We start from the raw sequence: 16,878 nt of genomic DNA on the forward strand, positions 1-16,878 counted from the left end.
TGATGAAGAATAAGGTAAGAGGACTTACTTCACTGGATTTCAAGACTTATAATTACATAGTAAGATAATGTGGCAATAAAAGAGGAATTGACCAGTAGGATAGATCAGAGAGCCCAGAAACAAATCCACACATAAATGGAAATGTGACATATGACACCTGGCATTGCCCAAAAAAAAGGATGCCCTCATCAATATATGCTCGAGACAAACGATTATCCACATGGAGAAAAAAGAAAATAGATCCCTCCCTCACATACACACAAAAATCAACTACAGATGGATAAAGGGCCTAAATGAGAAACGGAAAACTTTTAAAGGAAAAGAAACAATTTTTCAGGGATCCAGATGAAAAAAGGAAAGTTCCTAAAAAGGGAAAAAAAAAAAATCAAATTAATCTCACACTTCTTCACATCATTTAACACCAGAAGACAGTGGAATAATGTTTTAAGAATTTCAAGACAGGGCGCCTGGGTGGCTCAGTCGGTTAGGCGACTGCCTTCGGCTCAGGTCATGATCCTGGAGTCCCGGGATCGAGTCCCGCATCGGGCTCCCCGCTCAGCGGGGAGTCTGCTTCTCCCTCCGACCTTCCCCCCTCTCATGTGCTCTCTCTATCTCTCATTCTCGCTCTCTCAAATAAATAAATAAAAATCTTTAAAAAAAAAAAAAAAAAAAGAAAATATTAATAATGTAAAAAGAATTTCAAGACAAAAAAAGTATGAAGTATAAATCAAATATTTATTTTACCCAAATTGTCGTAAAAGACAGGCAGACATTCTCAAATATAAAAACAGGGAATTCAAAATCCAGTGAGCACTATCTTACAAAAACAACTTAATGATGAAATATAAACACTTAAAACTGGACCCAGAGAAAGAGCTCATGATTGAACAACGCCATAATAAAAGAACTAATGGTGAGTTGATGGATATACAATCAATTTACTTACAGAACTCAAACACAAAAAATTATGAAAATTTTAAGATTAAAAATTATGAAAATTTAAGAATGTGTTATGGGGGCACCTGGGTGGCTCACTCTTGTTAAGCATCTGCCTCCGGCTCAGGTCATGATCCCAGGGTCCTGGGATTGAGCCCCGCATCGGGCTCCCTGCTCTACGGGCAGACTGCTTCTCCCCCTCCCACTCCCCCTGCTGTGTTCCCTCTCTGTGTCTCTGTCAAATAAATAAATAAAATCTTTAAAAAAAAAATGTGTTATGAACCTGAACAATGGAAAAGTAACAATTTAACAAAAGTCTAGACTTAAGAATGAGAAGAATGTGTCTTCATTCACATAGAAACAGACTTGTCTACAATTGAAGCATGTAATTACAAAAAGCACACACACAGAAAATAAGAATGCTGCTTTTCACCAATCAGCAAAAATTTTAAGGATTGGTAATATCCTGTTGATGAAGACACTGGGAAATGGAACTTCTCCCACACTGTTGGTAGGAGAGTAAACAGATATAAAATTTTGGTGGTTAATTTGGCAAGATGCATCTAAAGTTTAAATACGATTCCTAGAAGTGAAAGAATCCATCATTCTTAAAACCACCTCCAAAATCTAGATCACTTGACCCTCTTACAAGCCTACTCTGGCTGGGCCCAAAGGGAGACTCTGGGAGAACCAATGTGAAAACCAATCAGAGGCCAAAGCAAAAGGTGAATGATAGAAACGGATGCGAAATTCTTTATCACTCACTGTTTCTCTTCATATGGTTTACATTATTAGCTTATTGAATGTGGAATCTAGGTCTTATTTGCATGCAAAAGTTTACAGAATGTAATGTAGTTATCAAGTAGAAAGTAGTTTTATGTGTTTAAAAAAAAAAAGATTTGAGAGAGAGAGAGGGCGCGCATGCACATGCAAGCACACAAGCGAGGGGAGGTGCAGAGGGAGAGGGAGAGAGGCTCAAGCCGACTCCAAGTTGAGCACAGAGCTCTACTCAGGGCTCAATTTCATGATACTGAGATCATGACCTGAGCAGAAACCAAGAGTCAGACATTTAACCAACTGCACCACCCAGGTGCCCCTAGAAAGTAGTTTTAAGATGCATTCGGGGGCGCCTGGGTGGCTCAGTCGTTGGGCGTCTGCCTTCGGCTCGGGTCGTGATCCCAGGGTCCTGGGATCGGGTCCCACATCGGGCTCCCTGCTCGGCAGGAGGCCTGCTTCTCCCTCTTCCACTCCCCCTGCTTGTGTTCCTGCTCTCGCTGTCTCTCTCTGTCAAATAAATAAAATCTTTAAAAAAAAAAAAAAAATAAGATGCATTCGGGGGGTGCCTGGGTGGCTCAGTCGTTAAGCGTCTGCCTTCAGCTCAGGTCATGGTCCCCGGGTCCTGGGATCGAGCCCCACATCGGGCTCCCTGCTCTGTGGGCAGCCTGCTTCTCCCCCTCCCACTCCCCCTGCTTGTGTTCCCTCTCTCACTGTGTCTCGCTCTGTCAAATAAATAAATAAAATCTTTAAAAAATAAATAAATAAGATGCATTCGGGTTTTCCCCTTTATTTCAACAGCAATTCTGTAAAGAACAAAAGGAATTACCAAAAGGAAATATGTTACAATTAAGCAACATTGTTAGTTACATGTAGTGATGTTCCAAATACAAGAACAGCTCAAAATTTAAATAAATATGCTTCATCCTGGTTCAAGGCTGCTTTTGAAATTAACAAGTTTATCTCTCTTGGCCATACCTGTCAGCCAAACTGTGCAACCACGAAAACCACCTCGGGTCCCCACAACCTGACCTCTCTTGTTCCTGCTAACATGATGAGCTTGATAGGTGACATTAGTTGCTCTCTGCATCCCCTGGAAAAAAGAAACAAAATTCTGATTCACCTGAGTCCTTTAAAAAGTAAACACATATTCTTTGCTGTCACTGTTCTATATAACATGCCATAAGCAAAGAAAAAGATTGAAACTAACAGCTTTCTTTCCTTTATAGTACCTAGCATGGCCTTTGATGCTTTTACATACACCACTGAATTTAACCCTCAGAGCCAGGACGGTAAGGACTCTTACTACTGTGGTTTTACAAATGAAGATACTAAACCTGAGAAAAGTTAAATGGCTTGCCCAAGTTCCCATAACAAGGGAAGGCTCTCCAGAGCCCAGTCTTCCACTCACTTAATCATTCATTCAACCAGTATTTACTGAGGCCCTACTAGTATACCAAGTGAACTAAAAACAGGGTTCCTCCCCTCACTGAGCTTACATTCCACTGGGGGAGACTAAGCAATAAAACTTTATTGTAATATCAGAGAGTGACAAGTGCATTACAGAAAATAAAACAGGGTATGACTGGAAAGAGGAATCAGGGAGGAGTGCCTCTTTAGACAGGCTGATCAACAAAGGTCTCCAAGAAGGTAGCATCTAAGCAGACTCCTGAACAAAGTATGGAAGGTCTGTAGGTATCATGACATGCATGATGGAAAAAAAAATATAGATGCATTGTTTATTTGTGGTTATTCCACAAAAAAAGTGGAATGCAATTTTTCTTCCAAATTATCTTCTTAAACAAAAAGAACATAAATTTACACAGGCCTCAAAGAATCTGAATAGCCATTTCTCCAAAGAAAAAATACAAATGACAAAATAGGCAGATTAAAAGATGTTCAGGGGCACCTGGGCGGCTCAATAAGTTGAGCATCTGACTCTTGATTTGAGCTCAGGTCATGCTCTCAGGGTTGTGAGATTGAGCCCCACATCAGTCTCCACACTAGGCGTGGCATCTGCTTGGAATTCTCTCTCCTCTGCCCCCCACTCACTCTCTCAAAAAAAAAAAAAAATTCAATATCATTAGCCATCAGAAAAAGGCACATCAAATCAAAACCACAAGGAGATACCTCTACAACCCACTAGAATGGCTATAATCAAAAAGACAGTAACAAGTGCTGGTGACAATACTGAGAATTTAGAATCCTCATACATTTGCTGGTGAAACTGTAAAATAGTAGAGCCACTTTGGAAAACAGCACTTTTGCAAAATGTTAAATATACAGTTACCACATGACCAAATAATTAAACTCATAGATGTATACTCACAAGAAATGAACACACATCCACATAAAACATATATACCAAGTTCACAGCAGCATTATTCATAAAAGCCAAAAAGTGGAAACAACCCAATCGTCCATCAATTGAAAATCAGATAAAATACTTTAAAATTTATATATCCATTCAATGGAATATTATCTGGGTGTAAAAAGGAATGAATTTCTCAAACGCATTACAATTTGGATGACCCTCAAAAACATTAAGCTAAGTGAAAGAAGTCAGTCACCTAGACCACATATGGTATAATTCCATTTATTTCAACTGCCCAAAACAGGAAAATCTATAGAGACAGAAGGCAGATTAGTGATCGCCGCAGGCTGGGAGACTGGGGGCCAAGGGGTAGGGGGAGTAACTGCTAATGGGTACAGGGATCTTTCATGGGGTGATAGAAATGCTCTAAAATTGTTTGTGATGACAACTGCACAACTCTGTAAATATACTAAAAACCTTTTAAACCATACACTTTAAGCAGATGAATTGAATGTATGCAAATTATATCTCAATAAAGCTGTTTTCTACACAAAACAAAAAAAAAATGAATCACAGAGTTTCTATTTTCTCTTCCTATGGAGCAAAAACGTAATTCAGGTTCTTTTTTTATTTATTTATTTATTTGAGAGAACATACACCTGTGTACATGGCAGGGGCAGGCGGTTGAGGGGGCAGAGGGAGAGAATCTCAAGCAGACTCCCACTGAGCACCAAGCTCCACAGGGGGCTCTATCCCAAAATCCCAAGATTATGACCTAAACAGAAATCAAGAGTCTGACGCCTAACCGACTGAGCCACCCAGGCACCCCTAATTTAGGTTCTTTTTAGCAGCATGTTGTTATAAAATAGATATGTGACAGCATTTTTTTGATAGGGTGTTTGTATTTGATACTGCTTATATTATTCAACATTCATTCAAAACTATTTACTGAATGCATATTACATGCCTGAAATTCTTCTAGGTGGTGATGAAACAAGAGTGAAGAGTACCAGTAAAAATCACTGTCCTCATGGGACTTATCTAGTCCTCATGCCTAGTGCAGTGGTTCTCAAGGTGTGGCCCCTGCGGAAGCAGCTCTTCCATCTCCAGGTAACTGTTATAAATGCAAATTATCGGGTGCTGCCCCCAGGCCAAGGGAATCAGAAACTCTGGGGTAGGCCCCAACAATCTGTATTTGAAAGCCCTCCAATCGTGGAATGCCTGGGTGGCTCAGTCGTTAAGTGGCTGCCTTCAGCTCAGGTCATGATCCCAAGGTCCTGGGTTCGAGCCCCACATCGGGCTCCCCGCTCAGTGGAGAGCCTGCTTCTCCCTCTCCCTCTGCCTGCCTCTCTGCCTACCTGTGCACGCGCGCTCTCTCTCTCTCTAATAAATAAATAAAATCTTTAAAAAAAAAAAAAAGAAAGAAAGCCCTCCAATCGATTATGAGGCAAGCTCGAGTTTGAAAGCCACTGGATTAATGGGAGAGCCGGGAGAAAAGATAAATAAGTTAAGGCAGGAATAAGTATCAAAAAGAGAAAAAGTCAATAAAGCAAAATTGTGAAGAAATTTCAGAGAAGTGACGTTCAGACAGGGTGGCCAAGCAAGGCTTCACCAAAAAAGAGGACACTTAACACCTGTGATGACTTCTGGGGGAAGTGTCTCCACACAGTGCACAGAATGAGCACAAGAAGAGTGAAAAAGTGACTAGGGAAATCTAGAATGGTTGCTGGGCAGTCCTAATGTCACGTGAAGCCAACAATCATCAATTCAAAGCAAAACCAGTCACCAGGACCATGTTTTCTGCAGCCGCATCAGGGACACAAAATGAAGCAGGAGCAATTGGAGTGGATACCACTAGAGCTGTAGTCTGGCCCAGGGGTCTTCAAAATGGGGAATAAACAGCCTTGCAGCTATAGAAGCATGAACTGTGGGGGTTTGGGGGGGTGTGTTTTGTTTTAGAAGTATGAACTTTGTAAAGGAATGTATTTCTATCCAGATCTTCAACTTCTGGATGGTACTCCTTTCTAAAAATGGTCTACCTGAGGTGCTGGATCTCTTTGCCCACCTCTCCCTCCCCGATCCTCCTAGTGTACGGCACAAAGCATCTCTGCCCTTCTGAGTCCTACTATCACTCATTGCAGAAAATCCTCTGGGGCCAAAGGGCAATCTGACAATTCTTTGAATAGGCGCACCACAAAAGCTGTACCCCTCCTCCACTAATCATCGCATTAACAAATGCATTTCCAATAAAATTATGCTCTACATGTTCAATAATCATTTATGAAAAATTATAACGCGGGTCTCCCTAGCTATTTCTTTTCGATGAACTAATGAAGCAAACATTACTTTCCAGCTCTACGTTTCCAAGATCTTAAACAAATACAAGGTTCCACACGTGGAAATCCTCACCTCTTGGGAATCAGGGACACCTCTTCCCATGGGTCACTAGTTTCAGCTCCCAGCCCACGTGTCTGGGTAGAAGGGAGTGGAGTCTGAAGGATGCGGGGGGGGGGGGGGGGGGGGGTTGAGGGCGTGGTTTTGAGGAGGGTGCTAGATAGTTAGCTGCCTACACTGACAGAACCTGTTTGACTGGGGTCATTTTGCTTTGGGGTTTATTCCAAGTTATTCTGCTTTGGGGCAAGAAGAAAAACATGCATCTAATGAATTTTAATTCATTCTGGCCCTGTAAAATAGCTCCTGTTTTTCTTTTAAACTGAGTAGAATGCATAAAATTATCTGAGTAGCTATAAACAGCTTTTAAAAACTCTGGTAGATATGGCAATCTAAGGAGGCTTACTGCTTATGCATGTTTGAGATTTTTCATATTAAAAAACAATCTTAAAAAAAAAAAAAAAGATTTTCCACAACCTCCTACCTCCCAGTTTCTCAGAGTAAATCAAAGAGCATTTTTTAAAACTACTGGAAAGGCAAGGTGGTGGGATTATGCCTGAACTTTACTGAGAATCTAAAGGCCATTTCCACAAGCAATCTTCTTTCAGTCCCCCTTCCCTTCTTTTCCACCCATGCTAGCCAAATTCCTCCTATAATTCCGCCCGAAAGAAAGGACATTAGTGAGTCACCGAAGGGCGAGTGAGTTATTTCCTTCCGATTTTACACTCCTACTCTCGGTCTTCAATGGCCTAGCTTCTTTCCACAAGACGGAGAAATCAGGCTTACGATTTCTTTCCTAAGAGGCTGGGTGAGTTATAGAAATATTTATGTGGCTTGGTACATACACCCAGGCAGTCCCTGTAATAACTTACTGCCTATATGATCTGTTCTTTAGGGACTGTTTTATACTTTCAGCTGTCTTTCTATGTGTATATATTTTGACTTCCTTGGGAGGGTAGGTCAAGCACATGAGTTACAGTTCTATCTTCCCCAGCGCCCAACCTCTTTCCTTGTGCCTAGTCAGTGCTCAGTAAAAGTTAGATCTGAGGCATTTTTTTTTAAAGATTTTATTTATTCATTTGACAGGGAGAGACACAGCGAGAGAGGGAACACAAGCAGGGGGGAGTGGGAGAGGGAGAGCAGGCTCCCAGCCGAGCAGGGATCCAATGCAAGGCTCAATCCCAGGACCCTGGGATCATGACCTGAGCGGAAGGCAGACGCTTAACGACTGAGCCACCCAGGTGCCCCTGAGGCATTTATTTTAAAGCATGATTTGTTTTCTCTGTATAACTTGCAAATGAAATGATGACTGACATTCAGAAGCCTTAAGTTTAGCAGAAGTGGGACAATTCATTTCAAGAGAATTTACTCACTTTCTACACTTGGGGCTAAACAACCATCAGTCCTGTTACTAGGCTAACATCACCAGGCCTCTGATACTTGCGGTGCACATTTTCTACACATTCTACAAACTTCTGTCATGACACACACAAGTGGCCCTGTGTGCCTTTTTGACCCACCTTAATTTCCACATGGGCGGTTTTATTTTATCCACTTCCCTATGGGAGAAATTAACTTCTCCTATGATGTCATTTAAAGAATTGTAATGCCTTGTGAGTTTACTACGATTTGATGAACAACTCTGCCTTTTTAAGTGAAATCTATAAAAGCACAGAGCATATATCAAATATCAAGCATAATTCTGGACTCAACACCCATCACCCACCCCATGACCCACCTTAAACTGACTGCTAAACAGTGTGCTCCTCCAAGAGCATCTCTGAAATGATTAACAGTCATGTTTCTTTTATGTCTCAACACAGACTATGGAGAGATGGCAGAGTATCATGTGAATAAGTTGAAGAGATGGTCGAGTACATACAAAGAGAAGAAGCTTTTACTTCACAAAGTTACTGATCAATTAGTTCAGTTACTGGTAACTGAAGTTAATCTTTTGAACAAGCCAAAGACAAACAGCAAAAGAGAAGATCATATATTCCTGGAGGCTGAGAAAATCTGAAAATGGTATACTTAAAAACTTGCTACTGCAAAACACGTTGCACAGCAACACTGGAAGGATGCTTCTGGTCAGAAAGTGAATCTCTACCCCAGGCCTCCTGAATCAAAACTAAGTTACTGGCAGGCTTTCCTGATTGACGTCAACTATCATGCATGTGCTCTGTATATACATGACGGCTCTCCAACGGGTCTGTCTTAAATATTAAGTAATCCTTAAATATTTAATGGAGATTTTTTTTAAATGTCAATACCTTTAATGGAAGGGCCCCTGGATGACCTCCAGGTGGAAAGCCCAGCTCTAAGAGATTCCTAGAAGTCAGAAACCAATCTAAGACTATCTGGTGATCGAGCCCTTCTAGATACTGGGGATAAAATTAAAAAAAAAAAAAAAAAACATTTCAGGGAATGGGGCGCCTGGGTGGCTCAGTCGTTAAGCATCTGCCTTTGGCTCAGGTCATGATCCCAGGGTCCTGGGATCGAGCCCCACATCAGGCTCCCTGCTCTGCAGGAAGCCTGCTTCTCCCTCTCCCACTCCCCCTGCTTGTGTTCCCTCTCTCGCTGTGTCTCTCTGTCAAATGAATAAATAAAATCTTAAAAAAAATTTCTTTTTCAGAGAAGAAACAAAGTATAAACAGATAAAGAAATCATTACACCATGACAGACCCCTGCACCTCCCACCAGGGTGACTACACGTAAGACTCAGCTCAGCAGCTGGGCAGACAAAAATACACTAACAACTACCTCGAAGTTGAAATTAACTACTAAAACCATAGGCGAGTACACACAAAAATGTGTACACAAATGTTCACGGCAACATTACCCATAATAGCCAAGGAAGAGAAACAACTCAAACGTACATCAACTGACGAATGGATAAACAAAATGTAGCATATATCCATAAAATGGAATATTATCCAACCATCTAAAGGAATAAAGTTTGATAACATGCTACAACATGGAGGAACCTTGAAAACATCATGCTAAGTTAAAAAAGCCAGACACAATAGGCCATACATTTTATGATTCCATTTATAGGAAAGTTTGGAAGGGAAATCCAGAGACAGAATGTAGACTACCGGTTGTCAAGAGCTACAGAGGAGGAAGGGGTAGGAAGGGGAATGACTGCTCATGGGTATGGGATTTCTTTTCGGGGCAATGAAAATGTTCTAAAATTAGATATTGGTGATGGCTGTACAACTCTATGAATATACTAAAAAAAAATGAACTGTACACTTAAACATATGAGAAATAAAGACACAGAGAAGGGATGCAAGCATCAAAAAAACTAGAGAAGAGACTGAATAATGGCTACATTCATCTAAAAATTAGAAACTGGACTTCTATAGATAATGTCTAATATTCCCACTATTTTTATTGTTAAAACTCACTTGGTAAAGAACTGTACCCTTAAACAATATTTCACAGAAGTAATTACCACTTAAGTAAATACCAAAAAGAAAAATTATTCTCTTCACTTAATTTACTTAGTAACTTGCTTTCAAAACAATTCAGGGTTGGAGTTTGACTATTCCGTCACTGGTATGCTATAAATAATTGATCTGTCTCAGAGCAAAAGATGGTAACTTCCAGGCTGGTGGGTGAGAAAATGGTATTATCAACTAGATTTTACTTTAAATTACTAATTTTGCATTTCACAGTTACGCAGTTTTTTCCCTTTTTCTTACTCAAAGCAAAGAATAAAACAGTGTTTCTCAATTTCAGCATTAATGACTTTTAGAACCAGGTAATTCTGTTGTGGGAGCTGTCCTGTGTACCGTGGGATGTTTAGCAGCATCCTCTATCCAACAGATGCCAGAAGCCCCACGGTGCGTGCGTGCGCACACGTTAACAACCAAAAATGTCTCCAGACATTGTCAAACACCCTCCTAGGAGTGGCAAAATTTTACCTGGTTCAGAACTGTTGGAGTAGAGAACTACCACTCAAAACTCAAATGTAACAGAGCCAGGGAAAGCTTATTTCACAATTCACATCTAGAGACACAACTCTGCTAAGGGAAGGCTAACACTGCTGGTACCCTGCCAGAAGCCAGGGCTGCAGAATCGTCCAGAAGCACGATTCCAAAGAAACCACTATCTCTCGAAATTTCCTTGCCCCGAAAGAAAGTAAAAATGAATCCATAAATACATAGAGAGTAGAAAAAAGTGTTGGCAGCTATCCCAAAAGAACTTTCTAGACCTGCCCTGTCCAATACAATGCTCTAAGACCATGAAAATGTTCTAGTCTGCACTGTCCAATACTGGCCATTAACTACATAAGGCAGTGTAGCACATGCAGCAACGGAAAAGAATTTTTTATTATACTTAGTTTTAGCTAAATTTCAATTGCCACAGGTGGCTGGTAGCTATCAGATTAGACAACACAGATCCAGACCTTGCCATCATTCTTCTTGTTATTACTGTTAGTCAACATCAAGAGTCCATTCTTAGTAGAAGTCCAGCTTTCCCTCTTCTTCAGGCAATTTTTCCAGCAGCATCTCCCTGGAAGATCAATACCTGCCCCTGACCACAGTCAGGCCAATGTTCTGAAGAATGAATATACTGGCCTCTTCCTCAGCTTTTCATCAGCTGTGTGTTCCATTTCTGCATGCTTGTTTCTTTTCTGTTCCACCTCGGTCTTCCCCAAAATCCAGAGTGGGCTACTGGCCTTCTATGAAAGGCATCTACCACTATAAGGAACAAACTGCTCAAAAACGGAGAACTGGTAAAAAGGAAAATTATCTTGTTCATTTGTTTGCCTTTTAATTAACTCTTTCCCAGATAGAATGCAATATCCACGAGAGCAGGTAGGACTCTGTCTTTTTACCACCTAAATAAAGGCTTGCACAAAGTTGGTGTTAAATATTTTTGATTAATAAATAATAACAAGAACACCTTAAATAGTGCTCATGTGCCAGGCACCACCGTCGTGCTTCAAATATAGTGACTTATTTAAACCTTACTATAACCCTAGGAAGGTAAGCACTATTATCCCCACTATAAGCTATGTTTTATTAACTACATTATTACCTTTGAGGACAGTGAGGCAGTGAGGCAGAGAGGCGTTAGGTAATGTGCCCAAGATCACACAGGTGGTAAATGACAAAACTGTAATTTGAATCCTACCACATATGGAGTTCATTCTCTAACTTAAGCGGTACAGAGATAATGCTATCTAGGCTTTTAATATCTGAAGCACTGAAGCTTACTCTGTAGCACACTCCTTATCCCCATCCTGCTATACGAGCTGCGTGTAGACACGGAACATCCGTAATGAAATCTCACTACATGATACATGGTAACAGCAGCATGCAACATGATACAGGGTGCACAAACAATTCAGCAACGTGCAAGAGTATGTGCACACAGAAGGCCGCGCCGTATGGTAAAGGAGCCCACAGCTCTGAAGATTTTACTAAGTGATAAAGGTTAACAGGCATCCCAGGCAGAAGGAAAGGGCTTGTGTAAAACCATGATGATGGAAGGTACAGAAAGAAAGTCGGGGGTGGAAATAGGGAGCTATGGAAATTTGGGGAGTGGTGGGAGAGAGGGGAATGGAAAGGCAAATCAGAGTGAGACTGTCTGTGCTTCTGAATGTCAGATCACTCTGTGGGCAGTAGGCTTCACCTCCAGTGTAAGGCAGCTCTAAGCAACCCAACAGGATTCTACCAAATGGGTGAATAACACCTGGGCCTGAACTGAGTGCCCCACATTTCCCTCAGCCCAGCTAACATACTCCCAAGGGCAGATAAAAGCTGATCCCATTGGAGAAAGATTCTATCAGATGGAGAATGATATCCATTACATCCGACGCTTTGTCTGACTGAGCTAAGAGGAAGCTAACAGGGAAAGTTCACTCCTGATTTCTCTTTCCCATTCTTGTAAGTATATGGAGACATCTTCCTGTAATACTAAATAACATTCCCCAATCCTGTAACGTTACATTTTCCCATGTTTTTGCCTATCTCTCATGAATCCACTTCTTTTACCTGCTCCTTCACAGGAGATATTACCCAAAGCCTAGGACTTACTTTTTTCTCTGTATTCTCTAACTCAAATTCAACCATCACATCTTTATTTCCAACCTTAAGCTAATTCAGTCCCAATCGTTGTGTTGACCACATGTCCCTACTGAGTACATGAAATGAGGCTGGCCTGAACTGAGATGTGTACGTGTAAAATATACACTTAAGTAAAATATCTTAGTAATTTTATATTGATTATGGTAGTACTGAAGTTACATTTATATTGAAGTGACTGTTTTAGATATGTTGGGATAAATAAAACATATTATTAAAGTTTATTTCAACCTGTTTCTTTTTACTTTCTTTTTTAAGATTTTATTTATTTATTTGACAGAGAGAGACACAGCGAGAGAGGGAACCCAAGCAGGGGGAGTGGGAGAGGGAGAAGCAGGCTTCCCGTGGAGCAGGGAGCCCGATGCGGGGCTCGATCCCAGGACCCTGGGATCATGACCTGAGCCCAAGGCAGACACAACGACTGAGCCACCCAGGCGCCCCTCTTTTTACTTTCTTTAAAGGGCCCTCTAGAAAATTTTAAACTATATATGTGGCTCACATTATATTTCTACTGGATAGCCTATCTACTAAAGCTGTCCCTCACACTCAGCGTGCTGAAAACTGGATCCACCACTAACAAACTCTATGATCTCTCTGTACCTCACTTCCTTCATCCATCAGGTAGAAATACTAATTGTAATGAAGAAGGTAAATGTAAAAAAAAAAAGAACCAGACACAACACTTACTATATGCTGACTTTGTTCTAAGCATTTTTCATAGATTAGCTTTCAATCTTCGCAATACCCCAGTGAGACTAGCATTTCCATTTTATAGACGAGCAAATGGATGCACAGAGAAATTAAGTGACTAGCCAAAGGTTACATGGTTAGTAAACAGTGGAGCCCAGATCTGGGCCCAGGCAGCTTTGAAGAACCCTCTCTCATGACACCCACTTCAGAAATGTTGCAAAAGCTCAGTAAGTTAATTTAGGTAAACATTTCAAACCGTACGGGGCACAGAGTAAACTCTCTTTCAGTGTTTAATTATTATCACTGTTACCCTAGCCCCCAATCTACTTCCCCATTTCCCAGCATGTCACCACCTTTCTCCCCATGTCCCGGGATTAAAACCTCAGTATCAACTTTTAACCCGCCTCCCTCTTTCATCCCCTAATTCTAGTCAGCTCCTTCTTACTCTTCTTTGAATGTTTTTAATGCACCTATTCCACTATTCCCACTACCACATTAGCCTAGCCCTTTGTACCCTCACACTTGAATTCACACCAAGAATAACTTAAATAGTGCTCATGTACCAGGCATGCTTCAAATCTATTAATTCATTGAAACCTCACTAAAACCCTGTCTGTTCTCCAGGACTTTCACATCTGGACTCTAGCAGTATTTAATTTCCTCAGTAGCCCAATCTTCCTGGAAATCCAATTTCGTCATGTGATGGAAACTTTAAAGGTGTATGGGTTCTTCACACTAGTGTCTATTAGTTAACTTACGTATGTGAAAGGGAAATACGAGGGATGTTCTCTATTGGGGCAAAAAAAAGACTTATAAGGCCCATAAAATTAAAAATTCTAGCATCCTCAAAAATCTCCTATGGAATTAAGTCTTAACTCAGCAACCAAACGTTAACAACTGCACAACCTAGCCCCACCCTACCCATTCAAACTTATCTCCACTCCTCAATAAAAATTCTCCAGAGTAGGAGTGCCCGGGTAGCTCAGTCAACTATTGGTTTTGGCCAAGGTCATGATCTCAGGGTGAGGAGATTGAGTCCTGCGGTTCGTTCTTGGCATGCTCGGCAGGAAGTCCGCTTGAAGAGTCTCTCCCTCTGCCCCTCCCCCCCATTCGCTCTCCCTGGACCTCTCCCCCCTCTCTCTCTCAAATAAATAAATAAAAATCTAAAAAAAAAAAAAAAATCTCCCGAGTAAACAGGTTTCCTCATTGTTCCTGGAGTAAAAATAATATTCTTTTTCCCAGCCCTTATTCATTCAGTCCCTCTCTGACTCACAAATCTGAGCGCATTTCTCCTCCATAAACCCTCTCCAAACACCCAGGAGAAACTAACCTCTGCCCTAAATTGCGATAAAACACGTCTTACACCACTCACTGTGGTGTGATATTCATCACCTGGCAAATGCCACTTAGAAGCCCAACCAGGCCATGAGCAACTGGAAGGCAAGCACGGAGTCCCTCATTTTTTATCTTCTCCAAGAGCAGCACAAGTCTCTACAAAGAACACACATCTATTTGGCAAAAGTTAATAAATTTATGGATGGTATAACTGAAAGTATCTGTAAATACCCTAATTTAGCCAACCTTATTTCCCTAACTAGGAAATACTTCAAGGTACAGGAACAATACTAAGTTACATGGTAGCGGTTTCACCGCACCTTCAAATTATCTTCGTTACTCCTCGAAACAGCCCAGAGAAGTGCACACTATTACACCCTTGTTAATTCAGCTAAGGTTTAAAGACACAGAGTGTTTTTCCTCAAGAGCACTCAGCTACTAAATGGCAAAGCTGGAACCAGCGACCATGCCAGTAGTCCAATGCTCTTTCCAATGTTGTTATTCACCTTTTACTTCATTCCCTCCTTATCACATAAGGTTAAAAGGAGAAAGGAATCAGATGAGAATCCTTGGTAACAACAGATATGGTAAATTCACGACTTCAAAGGAGCATTTGCCTGAAATGGCTTTTGTTTCTTTGACCCATCAAGGGTAATGATGATTTGCAAGGTTGCATTTAAAATTAAACCTCATGATCGTATGGCACTGTGAAATAAAAACCCATCTAAACTTAAAACCACTTCCTTTCCTGACTCCGAAGTTGGACACCCCCTTCCCTTCCCCTCCCCCTCTCCCCACTGCAATCTGCTCTACACTTACAAAATCTTAAGGCTGTTGATCATCAAATTAAGGAAGGAAGCAACCTTCTGAGGGCACAGCACTTGACCATCAAATCCAACTGGCAGTTCTTGTTAAACGTTATAAACCATTAGTCTTCCCAACCTTACTGTCTCCAGAAATCGAGTCCTTAAGACTCCATGTTATTTGTTAGACATTCCAATTTAATACCGAGCGACAAAGAACCTCAGTTCAGATCAGTCTCAACTCATGAATGGCCACATTGTTGGGTACTCTCCCTTCACACTGAAACTCAGAAATGGAAAGACGTGGAGATGGATCCAAACCTGGGCTAAGTGTACTGGCAGAGCCAAGAAAAACTAGAACGCACCGAATGCGCCCGCCTTCGCCTCCTCCGCAGACCTTCAGGCCACTTCAAGGGATGCGGGCAGCATCCCCCGTCAGGGGTGCACGCTTCAGCAGCCGCCAGCTCACTCCCAAAAGATTCTCTTCCAGGTCTCTTCTGAGCCGAGGAGCTGGGGAAGAGGGCATTCTTCCCCCCCAGAAGGTGGGTCGGACCGCACACCGCGCCCAGCCAGAGACCCCAGCCGCGCCAGCCCAGACGCCCCCCCACCCCACAACACCGCCCCAGCTGGGAGGCGCCGCGGCCTCGGGTACCATCCCCGAGCTCCAGGGAGGATGCAGAAGCGGCGGGAAGGAAGCAGCGGCTCCGGAACGAGCTGCAGCCATAGCCTCCCAGAGCCTCCTTCGCTCCTCTGCCCCGACTCACCCAGTTCTGCGCAGTATTGCTCAGCTTGACTTTCTTGCACAGACTCCCAGGGACCTCCATAGCCGCAGAGTGCGCTCGGGTGCCGGGATCCTCAGCTCCAGGAGGGTAACAGGAGGAGAGGCCGGAGGGGGCGGGACGGGAAGGCGGGGCCTCTTCGCGCTGGGGTTGGCGCGCGCTTACGTACGCACGCGCTCGTCCTCGAGCCTCCTGCGTGGCGCGTCGGCCGCGCCTCCGAAATGGGTCTGGAGCGGAGGTATGTGGGGAGGGGCGAAGCGGCGGGCGCGAACCTTAGGCCGGAGTTGGGGGCGGGGCTTTGGCGCTCGGAACGCGCGCGACGCTCCTCCCTCTTGATTCTGAGGAAGGGGCGGGGCCTGGGAAGGTAGTCGTGGAAGTTTCCTGGCTTCTCCCCATCTCGCCCTCTTGTGCTGCGCAGGCGCTGAGGCTGGAAACGAGTCCCAGGCGCGTGCCGCCCACGGAAGGGCAAGGGAGATGCCTGGCTCTTGGCTCTTAGCGTGCTTGGCTCCCTTGCAGCTGATGCTGGTTGGGAGAAGACATTGATGTAGTCTCTTGCCCCTGTGGCTTTTCCTCAAGCCTGGCCACCTGTCTCCTGTCTGCCCCATCTGTATCTTTGTCACCCTGGCCACCCTTTACCCACCTGGCCGCATTTAAAAAAGGGATTTTACAGCCTCGCAAAGGGAATAAATGATTTACCGGACAGCTCATTCGCCACACGTTCCTCTTGATGGCTTTAAAATTCTGGTCGGCGGGGCGCCTCG

At 42.8% G+C, this 16,878-nt stretch overlaps 1 protein-coding gene across 5 annotated transcripts in view; it reads right to left on the reverse strand.

Moving 5' to 3' along the window:
• Nucleotides 1-16,262, reverse strand: part of PAPSS1 (3'-phosphoadenosine 5'-phosphosulfate synthase 1) — a 104,577-nt gene extending 88,315 nt beyond the window's left edge. The window contains exons 1-3 of one of the 5 annotated variants that reach the window (XR_003208745.2): nt 16,103-16,258; nt 15,704-15,865; nt 2,689-2,803 (exon numbers count right to left, since the gene is read on the reverse strand). Coding sequence is in view for 3 of the 5 variants with exons in the window: in XM_025873675.2 (XP_025729460.1) it covers nt 2,689-2,803; nt 15,704-15,865; nt 16,103-16,162 (337 nt within the window). In the remaining 2 variants the exon portion in view is untranslated. Of the gene's footprint in view, nt 1-2,688; nt 2,804-15,703; nt 15,866-16,102 lie in introns of all 5 variants that reach the window. The other 4 variants (XM_025873675.2, XM_025873678.2, XM_025873677.2 and 1 more) reach the window with 4 other exon arrangements.
• Nucleotides 16,263-16,878: the final 616 nt, after the last annotated feature.

The sequence above is a fragment of the Callorhinus ursinus genome, unplaced genomic scaffold (assembly GCF_003265705.2).
Source record: "Callorhinus ursinus isolate GAN/ISIS: 27379988/994484 unplaced genomic scaffold, GSC_fseal_2.0 scaffold4, whole genome shotgun sequence".
Taxonomy (NCBI): Eukaryota; Metazoa; Chordata; class Mammalia; order Carnivora; family Otariidae; genus Callorhinus; species Callorhinus ursinus.